This window comes from Diabrotica undecimpunctata, chromosome 2 (genome assembly GCF_040954645.1).
Source record: "Diabrotica undecimpunctata isolate CICGRU chromosome 2, icDiaUnde3, whole genome shotgun sequence".
Lineage (NCBI taxonomy): Eukaryota > Metazoa > Arthropoda > Insecta > Coleoptera > Chrysomelidae > Diabrotica > Diabrotica undecimpunctata.
In genome coordinates, this window is record NC_092804.1 from 130,116,749 (window position 1) to 130,133,619 (window position 16,871).

The 16,871-nt window shown below is 34.7% G+C and overlaps 1 protein-coding gene across 1 annotated transcript in view; it reads right to left on the reverse strand.

Annotated features, from left to right (window-relative positions):
* LOC140434870 (RRP12-like protein) overlaps window positions 1-16,871 on the reverse strand; it is a 39,640-nt gene that overhangs the window by 4,018 nt on the left and 18,751 nt on the right. Inside the window, exons 14-16 of the mRNA XM_072523459.1 lie at window positions 11,340-11,497; window positions 6,160-6,466; window positions 257-409 (exon numbers count right to left, since the gene is read on the reverse strand). Coding sequence (XP_072379560.1) covers window positions 257-409; window positions 6,160-6,466; window positions 11,340-11,497 — 618 coding nt within the window. The remainder of the gene's footprint in view (window positions 1-256; window positions 410-6,159; window positions 6,467-11,339; window positions 11,498-16,871) is intronic.

Sequence of the window (16,871 nt, forward strand, 5' to 3'; positions counted from 1 at the left end):
GATTTAATGCTGACACCAAGTTAATTTTTTCCCCATCCAAAAGAGTACGTTATTTTCTGCTTATAGAAGTTTCATTAAAAAAAAAACTAAGCACACAATTCTTAAATGTTAAATTAAAATTACAAAGCGATGGTGATCACTGCAGTCAGTTCCCGCCTTTATCAATCTGTATACATATTTTTCATCCTATATCTAATTCGCCAGTTTACCCACTGCATCTTAAATATGTTCACAGAAAAAAGTTCAAAAAAATTACCTCTTATTCAAGGATGTACGTTTCAAAGGTAAATATGCATAGGGATCCAGTTTTCCCTTCTTTTTGACATCTCCAGCTGCTTTTCTAGATTTATATTCAGAACCTGCTGAGCTAAATCCGCTTTTAACGGAAGAACTGCTACCTCCCAAAGGTCTGAAAAAATATGAAAGAGTCGAATATTAAACACAAAAATAAATTTTCGATTTGCACAAAATATACCAATAAAGACCAAGTTTCGGACAATGTTGCCAGGTCTAGCCCAATAGTTATCAACTTAATATATTTTAAAAATTTTCAAGTGAGTTTGTTCAATATGTATCAATATGTTCAATAGTATCACGATGATGTATTGGTCGCCTAAATGTTATTAATTTATTAGTACTATACTTTTGTCTTTTTTTTTTTCAAATTAATACCAATTTCAAAATAAAGTGATACCACTTTATTGTCTAAAAATATTTAAAACTGCACGATGAAGATTTATTAGAAATTGGATCATGTTCTGATAACTCTAATATTAACGTGTGCGTACGAACAAATCTAAACCGAAATAATACGGAGATGTATTATAGTGTGCAATGCAATAACTGAATAGAAAACTTTAGTGAAAATACAAAAACACAGTGGATTGATAGGAAATCTTTTCCAAATGTAAAAACAATATTATATACAATAATACAATAAATCAATATTTCAATTTTAACAAAATAGATGATAAAAAAGGGTTCGTTCTAATAAACGAATGGAAGAAAAGGATGTACCGCTTCAATTGAAATTAAAATTAAAAAAACTAATAGATTCACAATAAGAAATAACATTCACCTAAAAACGGGACTTTCCGCTATTATAAAGATAAGATAATCTTAATATTCTTTTATCCACTACTCTTGTACAATAACCTCATTTAGTACGACAGAGTGCAGCGTTGCCTAGAAGACTTAAATTTCGTGATATTAATGTGTGTAGGTAACGTTCCAACACAATCATTTAATTTTGATCCATTTTGCATAGGCATATAATTATTTGAACATGTCAGAGTCCACTAAGCATATTTTTGGAGTATTTCAATAACGGAATGACTGCAACCACTGCCAAAAATGTGCACGAACTGAAATTAATTAGTTCTCGTAACTTAGCCGACTCTCAACTTATCCTAGAGAATGGGAAAATTTCCCTATATAACGAATGGAGGTCATCACCAGTTGCATTACAGCTCTTTATGAGCCAAAGCCTTCTTCAGAACAATCTTCCGTTCGCCCTGTCTCTGGCAACTCTTCTCCATGCTTTAACTCCTATGTATTTTAGATCATCCTCTATGTTATCTTGATACCTAAGTTTTGGTCTTCCTCCGGCTTGTCTTCCCACTGGTCCTCTTCGGTCGAAAATTTTTCTGATCGTTGCATCTTCATCTCGCCTAATTACATGTCCTATCTATCGAAGGCGTGCTAATTTAATACATTAATGAATAGAGGTAAGATTCACTATTTTCATCAAATATTATTTACTTTGTTCTTTGTTGCGATTTTGCAGATATTTTATTTATTCTTCAGAGCAAAACTATTTATTTTAATAGTTTAATTTCTCAATGCATCTTTTCTTTTCAGAAAAGCAAATTTCGGAGAAAGAAACTTTGAAAGCATTTTAAAAATAATAATTGAGAAAAAAAGAAAACTATTCCAAGTTGGGTGTTCAATTTTTTTTTCTTCGGGTAATAGATAGGTACAATCAATGAGGTGGCTTTTGGTATATTCCACTGCGGCCTGTTCAGATCTAATGTGGTCCTCTAGTCCTAGATTACATTCTACAGCCTGACCCTTTTTAAAAGGTCTAATAACTTCCAGACTTCCATGTTGCTCTTTGTCGGTGGCTCTTGTTAGCCTAATGCAAATAACCGCACATTTGCCAGGCTGTCACACTGAAAAAATGTGCTCTGCTGTTTTTTCTTCTAGGTGACAGAATCTGCATAGGTCATCATCTGCCAATCCAATCAGCTTCACCTGCCTATTCAGGTTACAGTACCCTGTTAGCAGACCTATGCTGTTTTTCTGCCTTTGCTTATTAGGTATGCCGTAAATTTTGGCGAATGTTCTATAATGATAATTAATTAATAAAATAATTATGGTTCTCCAGGTTGGGGATTGGGCAATGGGCCGGTAACCCGTTACCGTAAAAAGTATAACACCACGAAAACTTTAAATAAGCCTCGGATAGATCGGTCTTATCGACGACGATTTAAGCAAAGAAATATAAACTACGCACTCGGTACCTGGAATGTCTTGACATTGAATAAACCAGGAGCACAAGCATCATTACTTAACGAGCTCAGAAAATACAAAATAGAACTAGCAGCAATACAAGAAACTAAATGGATAGGACACGGAATAAAAGACACAAAAACGCATACAATACTGTATAGCGGAAAAGAGAGAGGAAAGAAAGAGTTCGGTGTAGCTTTCATAGTTGACAATAAGATAAAACACGCCATATTAGATTTCAAAGCAGTGAATGAGAGAATATGTAAACTAAGAATAAAAACAAAGTTCTTTAATCTCTCAATCGTTAACATACATTGCTCAACAGAAGAACATAGCATGAAAATAAAAGAAGATTTCTACGAACAGAAGTATACGACAGCTCACCAAGAAATGACATCAAGATCGTACTAGGAGATATGAATGCTCAAATAGGCAAAGAACAACTTTTCTTAGGAACCATTGGTAAACATTCACTCCATCAAAATACCAATGAAAATGGAGGTTTACTTATCAACTTTGCCAGTAGAAAAAACATGATCATAAGTCTTTTTTAAGACGACTTTTTTCTCACACCCCGACATACACAAAGCGACATGGATTATGCCTAGAGGAACAACCGCCAACCAAATTGATCATGTCTTAATAGACAAACGGGCCGCATCAAGCATACACGATGTGAAGAGCCGAAGAGGAGCATGCTGCGGATCTGACCATCTCCTAGTACAGATAAAATACAGATGCAGAATTCAGAGAAACAGGAGGGAAAGACAGGAACAAAGAACAGAACAGCTAGATATACAAAAATTGAAACAACAAGACATCAAACAGAACTATGAGAGAGAAATAACAAAAACACTGACAGACACAGGCAGTCTAGGCACCGAAGAACATTGGGAAGAAATCAAAACAAAAGTTATTGACGCAGCAAGAAAAATCATCGGCAAGAAAAAGAAAAATACAAAAAGGGAATGGTTCAATGACGAGTGTAATAAGGCCATACAGAAAAGAAATGAAGAACACAATAAATATATGGAAAGAAGGGCAAGTTACCAAGATGCAAGACGGAGGGCCGATAAAATATGCCGAACAGAGAAAAGAAAATACGAAAACGGCAATATACAGAAAATGGAAGAAAATCTTCAAAGCAACAATATAAGACAGGCGTAGAGATATATACGCAATTTAAGAGAAGGATACATACCCGAACAAATCTATGCAGAAATCAAGAAGAGCAAATAACCAGTGGTCCAAAAAAAAAAATAAAATCGGTCTGGAAAACCTATTTCCAAACTCTTTTAGGGACACAAGAAAATGAAGAGCATATGGAGATGCATCACAATGAGGGAGACACCGAAAATATAGAACCCCCAACGATGGAAGAGGTAAAACAGGCAATACGAACACAAAAGAACAATAAGACTCCAGGTATTGATAACGTCCCCCCTGAGCTATATAAATTAGGTGGCGATCACCTAGTAGGACAAATGTATATGCTCATGAACAAGATTTGGAATGATGAAAAGATCCCTAATGATTGGAAAACTGGGGTTATATGCCCAATCTATAAAAAAGGGGATAAACTGAAATGCGAAAATTATCGCGGCATAACCCTCTTGTGCACGGCGTACAAAATTTTTACTTACATACTAAACAAACGACTCCAACAACTAACTGAAAATATTGTCGGGGAATATCAAACCGGTTTCCGACAAGGAAGATCTACAACTGACCAACTATTCACAGTGAAACAAATTTTAAACAAATCGTGGGAATACGACATTGACGTCCACAACGTCGAGTCGAGTCGAGTCGAAAATGAGCTCACTGAAAACTTTACAATAGTCCAAGGATTAAAGTAAGGAGAGGGGCTGGCTGGATGGGAAGAGGTAATCTCCTAACAAATAAATCAATACAGATTGCCGCCTATGCCGATGATATCAGCATTATGTATCGCAGAACAGAAGAGGCGGCAGAAATATATTCACAATTAAAAACAAAGGCAAAAGAGACCGGACTAGAAATAAATATTCAAAAGACAAAAAGGTTAACACAGGCAAGAGCTAGGGGAAACAGACGCACAGTTGAATTAAAGGACGATATTGAAACGGTAGAAAGTTTCACATATTTAGCAGTTGCATTAAACACGGATGGAACAGAAGAACCAGAAATTCAAAGAAGAATAGTAAAGGGAAACAAAGCTTATTTTTCACTCGATCATGTGTTCAGCTCCAAAAACACACACTGGAGATCGAAAATCAGGGTCTACAAAACTCTTATCAGACCAATAGTATGTTATGCATGCGAGACGTGGGTGATGACAGAAGAGACAAAAAGAAAATTTGAAGTCTTCGAAAGAAAAGTCCTAAGAAAGATATTTGGGCATATTAATGAAAACGGAATATGGAGATCCAGGTACAACCATGAACTCTACCAATTGTTCAAAGAGACACCGATCTCCGAATTCGTTAAACTTCAGAGACTTCGCTGGGCTGGTCATGTAATAAAAATGGAAACAGAAAGATTGCCGAAAAGAGCTCTAGATAGTAAAATGCAGGGCGCAAGACAAAAAGGAAGGCCACGGAAAAGATGAAAGGATGAAGTGGCAGCGGACGCGCAAAATTTGCTAGACATGAGAACCTGGAGAAGATCGGCGCGGGACTGACAAGGTTGGAGGCATAGTTTGGAGGAGGCCAAGGCCCGATTTGGGCTGTAGCGCCATTGAAGAGAGAGAGAGATGTTCTATAATGAACTGTTTCGCCTGTTTTTGTCCTAGTGAATTCCTCCACCATTCCAGAGATTTGCGAGCTACCCACTTTCTTGTAGCCGTTCTTTTTACTGCTTTTGCAACGCGGCAGAAGGGTTCCGGTCCAACGACAGCATTGATGGGCCTTGTTTGGCCATTTCATCCGATTTTTCATTGCCCTTATGACCCTCGTGCCCTGGTACCCAGGTTATTGTAACCTTGCTACGGTCTCCTAGTTTATTTAGGGGACCCACACAATCCCATAGTAGCTTAAAATTTACCACAACAGAATTGAGTGCCTATTGAGACTCTTCAGAGTATATTATAGGCATACAGCCCTGTCTTACTCGTCGCATGATCTTGAACATTTTCATGAGACAATGAAAATGCGATTTTTCCTTGACACGTGGAAAAATTGCATTAAATACAGTACAAAAGTAGGGCAACAGAAGATAGGACAGGAGTGGATATTTCGGCTGAACTATTAGTTTATCAACATGAATACTAGTGATCGTGATAGTTATTCATATTCATTTTTACTTCTCGCGGATGTCGAACTACATTGTCTATATTATTCCGAATCAATACAGACACACTTCTGGCGTTTACATACATTTTTCAAATTAAAATACATTTCCTCTAACTCCAATATGATTTTCTACTTTTAAAATTCACATGAAAGGCGTGAACGATACGCTACTGAATGTTAAGTGAGCAGTGGCAATGATATATCTCTATCTACATTACGTCAACGTTGATCCACTATTCTTTTCTACTTGTCACACTAAACACAAATGTTAGAGAATGTATTTGAATGAGATATATTTTAGAGAACTTATTGCCTAGAATTTGGAAATTATTCTATAAGTAATGAAAAATATTAATGTAAATTTCAACACACATACCTGTGAATACCAACACCTCCAGTCTTATATTTATTGGGAGGTTGAGAACTAACCGAACTAAATCCACTTTTGACGCTAGCATTACTTCTTTTGCGTTTACGATCTGTTAGTAGTACCGTTTCGACTTTACTTTGAGAATCATCATCAGAATCAGAGTCATCAGAAAATTTAAGTTTTTTGTCGTCGTCACTATCTGAGGACGAATCGTCTTTTATTATGAGCCTGCCATCCGGTGCCGTTTTAAATCCTCGGTCTTTCTCGGGCTTTTTCTTTTCAAGGGTTGGTTGGATGAGTCCAGGTTTAGTAGCTAAAAATAAAGTACACAATAAATTATTAAGGAATTTTGGTCTCTTGTTCTTCAAATCAACTGTACCAATCTGCCTCTCGAAATAGAAAAATATTGACACGCTAATTAAGGGGAAGCTTTAAAAGAGACTACGTTCCGTAATGTACAATTAAAAAATAAATTTAATTAAAAAAAATACAGTAGAACCTCTTTTAGTCAAACCTCTATAAGTCGAACACCTCCTAAACTCGAAAAAATGTTTTGTTACCTTCCCTTCAAGTTCCAAAACTTCCAGTACTCGAAATCTCAACCCTTTATTAGTCGAAATAATCAGTGAGTCCTTGCAAGCTATTTGGGTACATATTTTGCCTCTATAACTCGAAAAATTAAGTTGGACATATGTATCTCGAACATAGCAATGTTTTATTTCACAACCCTTACAAATCGATTATTTGAAAGATATTACATACCTCTATAGTTTGAAGAAAAATAATTTACCGACTTGAGAACTTGCCGACAATGTAAGGACACTGTTATACAACCTTTACAACTCAATTATTTTTATTCTGTAGCTCAAAGAAAAATAAGATACCGATTTTAAGGATTTGTAGACCCTTGTCTCTAAGATAACAATTTTGAGTATACAATAAATAGGCATACCAGTTAAGGAATTTATGACTCACTTTAATACGCGCTTGCTTGCGTGGTGTCAGGTATTTAATTTTATTAATTTTGGTTTCATTTGAACTTAAAACTATTCATTTGTTGTCGATTGAAAATTTGTCGGAAGTAGTTGTAATAGTATTCTAATGCAATACACATCAATTTATACAATAGTTTACAAATAAAATTGTTAAAAGACGAGTGTTGTGAAATGTAAACTGAAAACTTTAAGTCTTGCTGAAAAATGAGAAGTGCTCAAAGCTGTTAAGAGCTGTCAAAAGAAGAAAGATGTTGCTAAACAATTTGGCCTACCAATGTCAACAATAATAAAAAATAAATCTGTCAAAACGATCAAAATCTGTCCTGTAAAAAACGACGACGACGAAAAACTGTAAAAGACGAATTTCAGAATCTTCGGGCTTGAAGAAGTACTTACTTAAATGGTTTGAGCAGTGTCGGAGCCAAAATGTCAAAAGTGTTAGTGGACCACTGTTACAAAAAAGCCAAAATATACTCTAAATCATTGTTCGTGGATAATTTAAGGGCTAGCAATGGATGGCTGGAAAAGTTTAAAAGAAGATATCAACTTGTTTTTTAAAAAGTTTCTGGAGAACATTGTAACCTGTAACAAATGGAAAAGTGCATTGCAAGATTTGTTACATGGTTACGAACCTGATAATATTTTCAATGCTGACGAAATGGGACTTTTTTTAAATGTCTTCTTGATAAGACTTTACCTTTTAAAAATAATAAATGTCATGGTGGAAAGCATAGCAAGGGACTATTCAGCACTTTTTTATGTACACTGTGGTTTTCCATCGTCGTCAACAGAAGAAGCTGAAACCGAAGATATTTCTATTTCGCCATTCCATGCATTCCTGCAGAATGGAGTGGAGTGGTGTCTGAATCAAGAATACCCTTTGTGGACTTTGTTACGTGCTATGCTGGAGTTATTACTGCTGAGACATTATCTGATGACGAAATTATCGATTCATTAGCTCAGAAAATAGATACTAATGCTTTAAATGACGTAGAAGACTTGAATAATACGACATGCCATCCATGGGGTTTCCATCAAAGAGGCAAGAATAGTATTAAATACTTTACGGAATTTTGTTGAGCAAATCAACAACTCAAAGAACGAGAATTTTCTGCTCTTTATACCTGAGACATAGATGCATCTTGCTCTTTGCTCTTTTTAATGCCAGGTTTTTTATTTTAATGATGTTTTGAAATAATGTTGATTTATAATAAACAAAATGTTTGTTTATAACTTTAATTTTTATTTATTTCATCTCTCTAACTTAAAATTAGTAAGAATGAATCTCAACTTCCTTATGTCGAATCAAAATACACGTTACACACAAGTTGAAATCCTCCATAAATCTAAAACTCTATAACTCAAATTTTTTGGCGCCTTCCTAGAAGTTCGACTTATTGTTGTTCTACTTACTGTGTTACTATATTTTATGTTTAAAAATGGTTTCTATTTTATCTATTGTATCATTTACTCCAGCATTGGTCTAAATGTCAGTTCTCCTTGTCTCACTACAATGTCTTCCCCCAAAGCACTTACACTAGGTTTTGAAGTTTTTTCTTCTGCAGCCTTGGTTGAAGAATCTCAGCATTGCTTAGCAAATGCTAGGCTAGCTTGTTGAATATAGAAGATGTGAAGATGTTTATAGGAGGGTTGCCTTTTTAATTTTGCATATAGCCAGACAAAAATATATAGACTTAAAGTACTTTATTGCTTTTCAACGGGTAAAACAGTTATTCCAGTATTCAGTTGACATCTGCAAAATCGCTGTTTTAAAGGCATCGATGGCTTCTTCTGGTGACTGGAATCGCTGCCCATGCATTGATTTTTTTATCTTTGGGAACGTCAAGAACTCGTTATGACTTGGGTCGAAGCTATACGGTGGATGTTTTAACAATTCGATGTTTTGAAGCTCCAAAAACTCTATTGTCTTTTGGGCAGTGTGAGCACTTGCATTGTCCCGATGTACCATGATTCGCCGTTGTGTATTGCTTTGTCGAAGATTCGCGATAACTTCTGGTAAACAAACGGTTGTATACCAATCAGAAGTATCCGTTCTTCGATCTTCTAAAGCAATTGTTGCCACATGACCAGATTTTGACACAAAAGTTGCGACCATTTTCTTTGACACACTTTGGGAACGCACCTCTTTTTTTGGTTTTTTTTGTTGGTAGGATCGTTTGGATCGAGGTCTTTGAAATGCTTTGAAAAGATTCCTCTATCTCCCAGTATGTTTCATGGCGGTCAACCTTAATTAGCTGACGAACCGCATCAATATTTTGCTGTGTGACTGCTGTTTTGGGTGGGCCTAGTCTGGATTCGTCGCTGAGACTGGAGCGATTACGTTGAAATTGCTTGTGATGCTTTGATGCGTGTGATGCTTTATTTCCAAACACAAAAACCATTTTAGCAAGACATTGTTGTTGGGATAATCCTCTCCAAAAATTGTAAAAAATTATTGCTTGAAAATGTTATCGGCCAGATCCATTTTTCAACCGACTTGCTAATTTCAAAAATTCACTGTATCTACACAACTTGCTGTATCGCAATGAAACTCCCGATTTATGTTAACAAAAGATTGAGGTTACATTTGTGTCGGAAGATTTTATTTGTGGCGCCCTCTAAGCGGCCATATGTAAAACTAAAAAGACAAACCTCATACATATATAATATATAATCTATATAAAAGCTCTTCAGACCTATCAGTCCATGGCTTCTCTTTTCTTCACTTTCTTTTCCACTCATCTCCGTTTTTCGTATTTTCCTGCCAGTCCGGTATTCTTAGTTTTCTTACATCGGTTTTAACCGCTTCTAACCACTTCTTTTCTGGTCTTCCTCGTTTGCGCTTTCCACCCGCTCCTTCTGTTAATACTTTTTTGCATGTGTGTTTGTGGACATCCTATAAACATGTCCCATCCAACGTGCTCTGTGTGCTTTTACTTTTTGAATGATGCTTGGTTGATTGTAGAGCTTCATTACTTCCTTATTTGTTCTTATTCTCCATACGCTGTCAATATCCTCTGTACCTCCATATATCTTGAGTAATATCTTTCTTTCCCATCGTTCCAATCTCTGTGTATTTTGACTTGACACCGCAAGTTTGGCAGCCATACATAACCGAAGGTTGCACAATCGTTTTGTAAATCCTGATCATTCTGTTTACTGCTCCTAGAGCTTTACTTCCTTTATTAATTCTTTTTTCTATTTCAGTATCTTCTTCGGCTCTATTTGTAATCGTCACTCCAAGATATTCGAATTGATCCACTCTTTCGAAACAATATTCTCTACTTCCGCCACTTATTCTTAGGATATCTTCTAGCTATATTTAATTTACTCTCATTTCAAAGTATTTTGTTTTATTTTCGTTTATACATAGTCCGAACTTTTTCAAAATTGTTTCCATTTTTTTTTAATATTCTTATGAGTTTTGATGCTGACCTCATAATCAATGCAATATCGTTTGCAAAAGCAATAACTTGGATTCTTATCAATAAAGCCAATAGCCTATATGCTACATCCAATAAAGCAATTCCTGTATAATTTTGGCATAGTCTTTTATCTCCCTTTTTGTGTATCGGACATATGGATGCATTTTTCCAGCCTTGTGGTAATTTCTCATTTTTCCAAATTTGTTTTATTAGGCGGGTTATTCGTTTGAGCAATAGCTGTCCACCTTCCTTGAATATTTCTGCTGTTATACTGTTTTCTCTTGGACTCTTGTTATTTTTCAACTGCTTTATCATTTCCGCTATCTCCTGATCTGATGGTTCGTTTAGTTCGGCCTCATTATTGCTTTGTTTCGGTCCAATTTGTGATTGTATTTCATTGGTATTTTAGTCTGGGTTAAACAGTTACTCAAAGTATTCTGTCCACATCTCTAGTTTTCTTGGTAAGTCACCTATTAGCGTGCCTTCTTTACTTCTGTAGCAGCAGGCGATTCCGGGACCCGTAGCATTATTGACTTTGATTTCTTGGTAAAAATTATTAATCTTATGTTTTATAACTTTATATATGTTATATACATAGACACTAATAATTTATTTATATTTATAAAAAAAAATATTTATAATAAACTGTTCGTCAAAAGTTAAGAATAGTACTACTATCCAGCCCTATTCTTAAGCATACATCGGTTCTGAATTGAATCAAAGATCCCTATTCGAAAATTGAAAAATTTGAATTAAATATACTCACCAGTGATTTTACTAATGACGCTTGGATCAATAAAGTCGACGATGTTGTCAGGATCTTCTTCAATCCATGTTTTGGCTTGCTTCTTATTTTTAACTTTCGGTTCATCTGTTTCCATATCTTCGAATTCTGAATCTGAATCTGCCAAAATTTCTTCGACACTAGAAAAATATATGATACATCATAATAGGATTACAAGTAAAGAACAACATAGTAAATCAATTGGTATTGAAACTACCATAGAGCGATTTGTAAATGAACAAGGAAAACCAGATAAATTTTTTAAGGAAATTTTGCTAGAAATTATGGCAATATAATAAGAGGTTGTGAAATTGTTTTCTTGTGGCATATTTAAGTTAAATACTGTATTTATGTGGGATTAAACCACAATTGATTGTAATGAAAATTACATTTTACATTTGTTTTAACATTTCGATTTCCATATTGGAAATCAAATATATAAATTCAAAACAAATTTATTAATTAAGAAATGTTATTTTACATAATTTTTTAGTCCATTTTATTTTTTGAAAACGATTTCCACATTGGAAACCGAAACGTCAAAAAAAATGTAAAATGCAATTCTCATTAAAATCAATTGTGATTTAATCCCACATAAATACAATATTTGTCATAAGAAGAAAGTGCAAAGATCTTTTTAAAAATATTTTTGTTTATGTTATTACGTAAAACTGATAAATTGAATGATGTAAAACTAAGAGAAGAGAAAATTTTAATTTTATTATTAGATACAGTAGTTAACACAGGTACTTAATGCAATTATAAGAATTGGCGACTACAGACAAGTCGCACTGTATAAAACTACACAAATTATCACAATTCCTAAGCCAGGCAAGCCTACGGAAGATATTGAGTGTTATAGAACTATTAGTCTACAGCCAATGACGTCGAACGTTTTTAAAAAGATGCTGTTCGATAGATTACAACTAATTCTCTCGGAATGCCAGATAGCAACCAACATCCCGTTTAAAGTTAGAGAACAAGTGTCTATAATTTTATTACTGAAGCTCTAGAAGAAAAGAAATACTATTCAGCAACTTTTTGGATGTCTCACAGGTTTAGATACAATGGTCAGCTCTAAGTTGTTTTAGTAAATTATTTCGTTATACTAAGTACATTTATAATATAACATACCTATTTACAACTTGTATATCGATTTCAAATAGGCGTTTGATGGAGTAGATCGACAAAAGATGTTAAAGCAACTATCTATGTTAGGGATACCCAATAAGTTGGTTAAACTTATACGAATGACTCTGGAGGGTTCCAAAGCTATGGTGAGAATAGATGGAGATATGACGCAGGCCTTTGATATTGAAAATGGAGTTAGACAAGGGGATGCCTTATCAACAACACTTTTTAATCTAACTTTAGAAGCTGTTGTTAGAAAACTGGATATAAACGGCTGTATTAATACAAGATCTATCTATAAGCCGCAACAAAAGGGTATTAAGCGAAAAAGTTATAGAACTGAAACGAGAAGCTGCTACGTTTGGTCTATATATAAATGAAAGCAAAACAAAATACATGGAGTGCACAAAATCGAATGAACATGAGAATCTGAAGGTAGACAAACCTACAAATATGCCTCCACTTTTCCCTACCTAGGCTCAATAATAAATGACAACAACAACATCAGTCAAGAAATACAAGCACGGATTCTTAGCGGTAATAAGTGCTTTTATGCATACAAAGACTTAATGAAAAGTAAGTCACTGAATCGTGAGTCTAAGCTGAGAATCTACAAAACAGTAATTATACCAGTGGTCACATATGGATGTGAAACGTGGACCCTCTCAACCACTGATGAAAATCAACTGAGAATATTTGAGCGCAAAATACTAAGGAAGATATTTGGACCAACCCAACGCAGCGATAGTTCGTGGAGAATTAAAATGAACCACGAGCTGGATGAACTAATGCAGAGCGCAGATATTGTCAGATTTGTAAAGTCACAAAGACTAAACTGGCTTGGTCACCTAGAAAGAATGCCAGATAATCGAGTGTAAAAGTCGTCCAGAGATGGAAGCCCCAAGGAAACAGAACAAGAGGAAGGCCCCGTAAAAGATGGATAGACGACGTAGAGAGGGATCTTAAAACCATGAACATCAGGTAGTGGCGAAGGAAAGTATCCGACAGGGCAGAATGGAAGAACATTGTTAAGCAGGCCAAGACTCACAAAGGGTTGTAGCGCCATTAGAAGAAGAAGAAGACTAAGTACATTTACTCCTATTTCTCGCTTTCGTTCTCTAGTTTCTACACAGGTATTTCGTCCCATCCAGCTGTTTTAGTGTCTTGTAGGGATTTTGATAGCATATTTGGTTTCATCTACCGCGATCGTCTGTCTCTCTGAAGGCTTTAATTCTTACCTCTTTCGTCTTCGAACAGTTTCCTAACGTACTGATCCCACCTTCTCAATTTCTTTACCATTTGTTTACCCCTTTTCTGTTTTGTATAAATGTTTCGTGTGATGACTTCAATAAAATATTTTTTGTATTGTTCCGTACGTCTATAATTTGTAGATAATCTTAAGTATAAATGAAGCAAGGAAAATAGAAGAAAAGACTACCATAGTGGAACTTAACGTGAAAAATAAGATCGAAGTAATAAAAAATAAAAGTAAATTAAAAAACAAAAAGAACGAACGAATCTATAAAAATGATATGTCAAGAGAATAATTATCCAGAATTAACTTAAAAGTATGAGAGATATAATGGAAAAAATGTCAAAATAAGATCTAAGACCAGAAACTAATCATAAACGGAGAAATTAGGACATAGAATAACAGCCAACAACAAATAATAAAACAGAGAAAGGTAACACTAAAAAACTAGCAGCACAACTAAAACAGGCTAAAATAACGAAGGCGACTTAGCAAAGTAAAAGTACACGAGATGTACAAAATGTACAGATTATTAATGAAAACAAAACTTAAAACGAATATGTATTCGTACATATTCGTCCATAGGAACATGGAATGTAAGAGGAACATACAAGGAAGGAAAACTAAAAAACCTAGTCGACGAATGCAAAAAATATAAGTTCAAAATAGTAGCACTACAGGAAACGAAACAACTAGGGCAAAACTCAATGGAAATAAATGACTATTTATTTTTCAATAGCGGAGGAGAAAATACACTGTTGGGCACAGGCTTTGTGGTAAGCAAAAAGTTAAAAAACTTAGACTTAAAAGTTATTTGTTGACTTCAAACCAATTTCAGAGAAAATATGCGTACTAACAATAAGGGGAAAATGCCTAAAAATAACATTTATAAACATACACGCACCGACTGAAGAGAAAAACAGAAATGAAGCAGGATTTCTATAATCAAATAGATTCAGTATTTGAAAATATTCCCAAATATGATGTAAAAATAGTACTAGGTAATGCTAATGCAATAATAGGAAAAGAAGAAATATATGTACCCACTACAGGAAAATATAGTTTGCATGAAATAACGAATGAAAATGGTCACTTCTTAATAGATTTTGCAAAAGAAAAAAATATGATAATTATGAGCACGTCCTTCCAACACCGAAAAATATACCAAGGAACGTGGAGGTCGCCAGATGGGAAAACTGTAAACCCGAATAGATCATGTGCTCGTTGAAAAAGACATAGAAGACAGAGATCATTTTATAGTTGGAATACAAATGAAGCAGCTTATGCCAGTTTTTAGAAACCAGCGGAAAAAAAGTATAAAGCAACTAAACCTACTAGACTACTACCAGAAGAACAAAATAAATAAGAAAAAAATAGTCATGAGAGAATTAAATAACATTGCTGAAAATGAAAATATTTAACAACCATGGATGCAAATCAAAGCATGTATGACCAAAGCAGCGCAAGCCAGTAATAAAAATATAAAAGATGAATACAAAAATTGGTTCGATGAGAAATGTAAAATAGAAGTTGATGAACGAAATAAATTAAGACTAAAAATGATACATCAGAGATAGAGAAAAAAATATAACGAACAAAGAAGAAGAGCCAAAAGACAAATCGGTATACAAAGGTTCTAAACGGTATACCAAGACCAAAGAAAAAAAATACAATGAAGATAAATTAAAATGTTTAGAAGAAAGCTTTTAATAAAGAAATTAGATATATATCAAGGGGTGAAAAATGAGAAAAAGAATTACCAAAGAAAACCTATACACTACAAAAGCAAAAATGGAAGAAATTTAGTAAGTGACGAGGAAATAATGTACAGATAGAAAAAATACTTCGAAGAGCCCCTAAATGAAATACCCGCCATAGAAATAGAAGAAGAAGAAGCAGAAGCAGAAGAATAAAAAGGAGAAGCAGGAGAACTGAAGCACAATACCGATCAAGAGAGAACAGAGGAAAGACCGCCTACTGAAAAATAAATTAAAGAAATAATAGATAAACTCAAGAAAAATAAGAGCCCAGGAAAGGATGAAGTACCAGCTGAAATGTTCAAATATGGAGGACTAGTACTAATTAAGCATTTGGAAAAGTTGAAAAAGAAATATGGGAACAAGAATGCATACCGAAAGATAAAGATAGATAAATGACTTGCAGTACATATAAAAGACACGATATCCCAAAAAAGATAATGACATAGGAGAATATCAATGCGGGTTTAGACGAGGGCGCAACACAGTAGATCAAATTTTCTTGCTGCGTGAAATACAAGCGGAAAGTTGCGAATTCGGAAAATCTACAGTGGCCCTATTCATTGACTTTAAACAAGCTTTTGACAGAGTAAAACGGACAGAACTATATGAGGCACTACGTGAAATGGAAATTAGTGAATAATTAGTAAGAATGATGTGACACTCAGAAAAACAGAGAATAGAGTTAAAATAAATGGAAATAAAACATAACCAGTCAGCGAGGGGTGCGACAAGGACCCACTGCTATCATTATTGTTCAGTATCCTTCTTGAAATTGTCAAAGAAGCCGGAATTAACAGGACAGGACTGATATACAGTACGTGTAGTGTAATCGTAGCACATGCATTTCTTATTTTATTTTCTAAGATTCATGCACTAGATGATGTGCCCTCTTGAGATCGTTGCCATATATGGTGAATTAATATGTCCCTAAAAAAAGAAATTCACGAGAGCCAAATCGGAAGATCTCACAGGCTATTTAATTTGGCTTGTTTCGCTTATAATGCGATCCTGAAAAACTAATTTCTCACGATACGCGCATTATTAACGGAACAACCATCCTGTTGATACCAGACATCTTCAAAACGTACAACTGGGAGATTATGAATAGTTGGAATAATTTTATCTTGTAAAAGAGCACGATATTTAGCTGAATTCAGAACTCCCTCGATGAAAAATGGACCAATCACATGGTCGCTTAAAATGGCGGTCCACACAAAGTTTTTGAGGGTGTTGGGTCCGATGTACAATACTTCGATGTTCATTTTCATGAGACCAATACCGCGTTCTGGAAGGATTGTGATGACCCCGTACTGAAAATGACGATTCATCGGTAAAAATGATATTTTTTATAAAATTATTTTCGTGAGATGC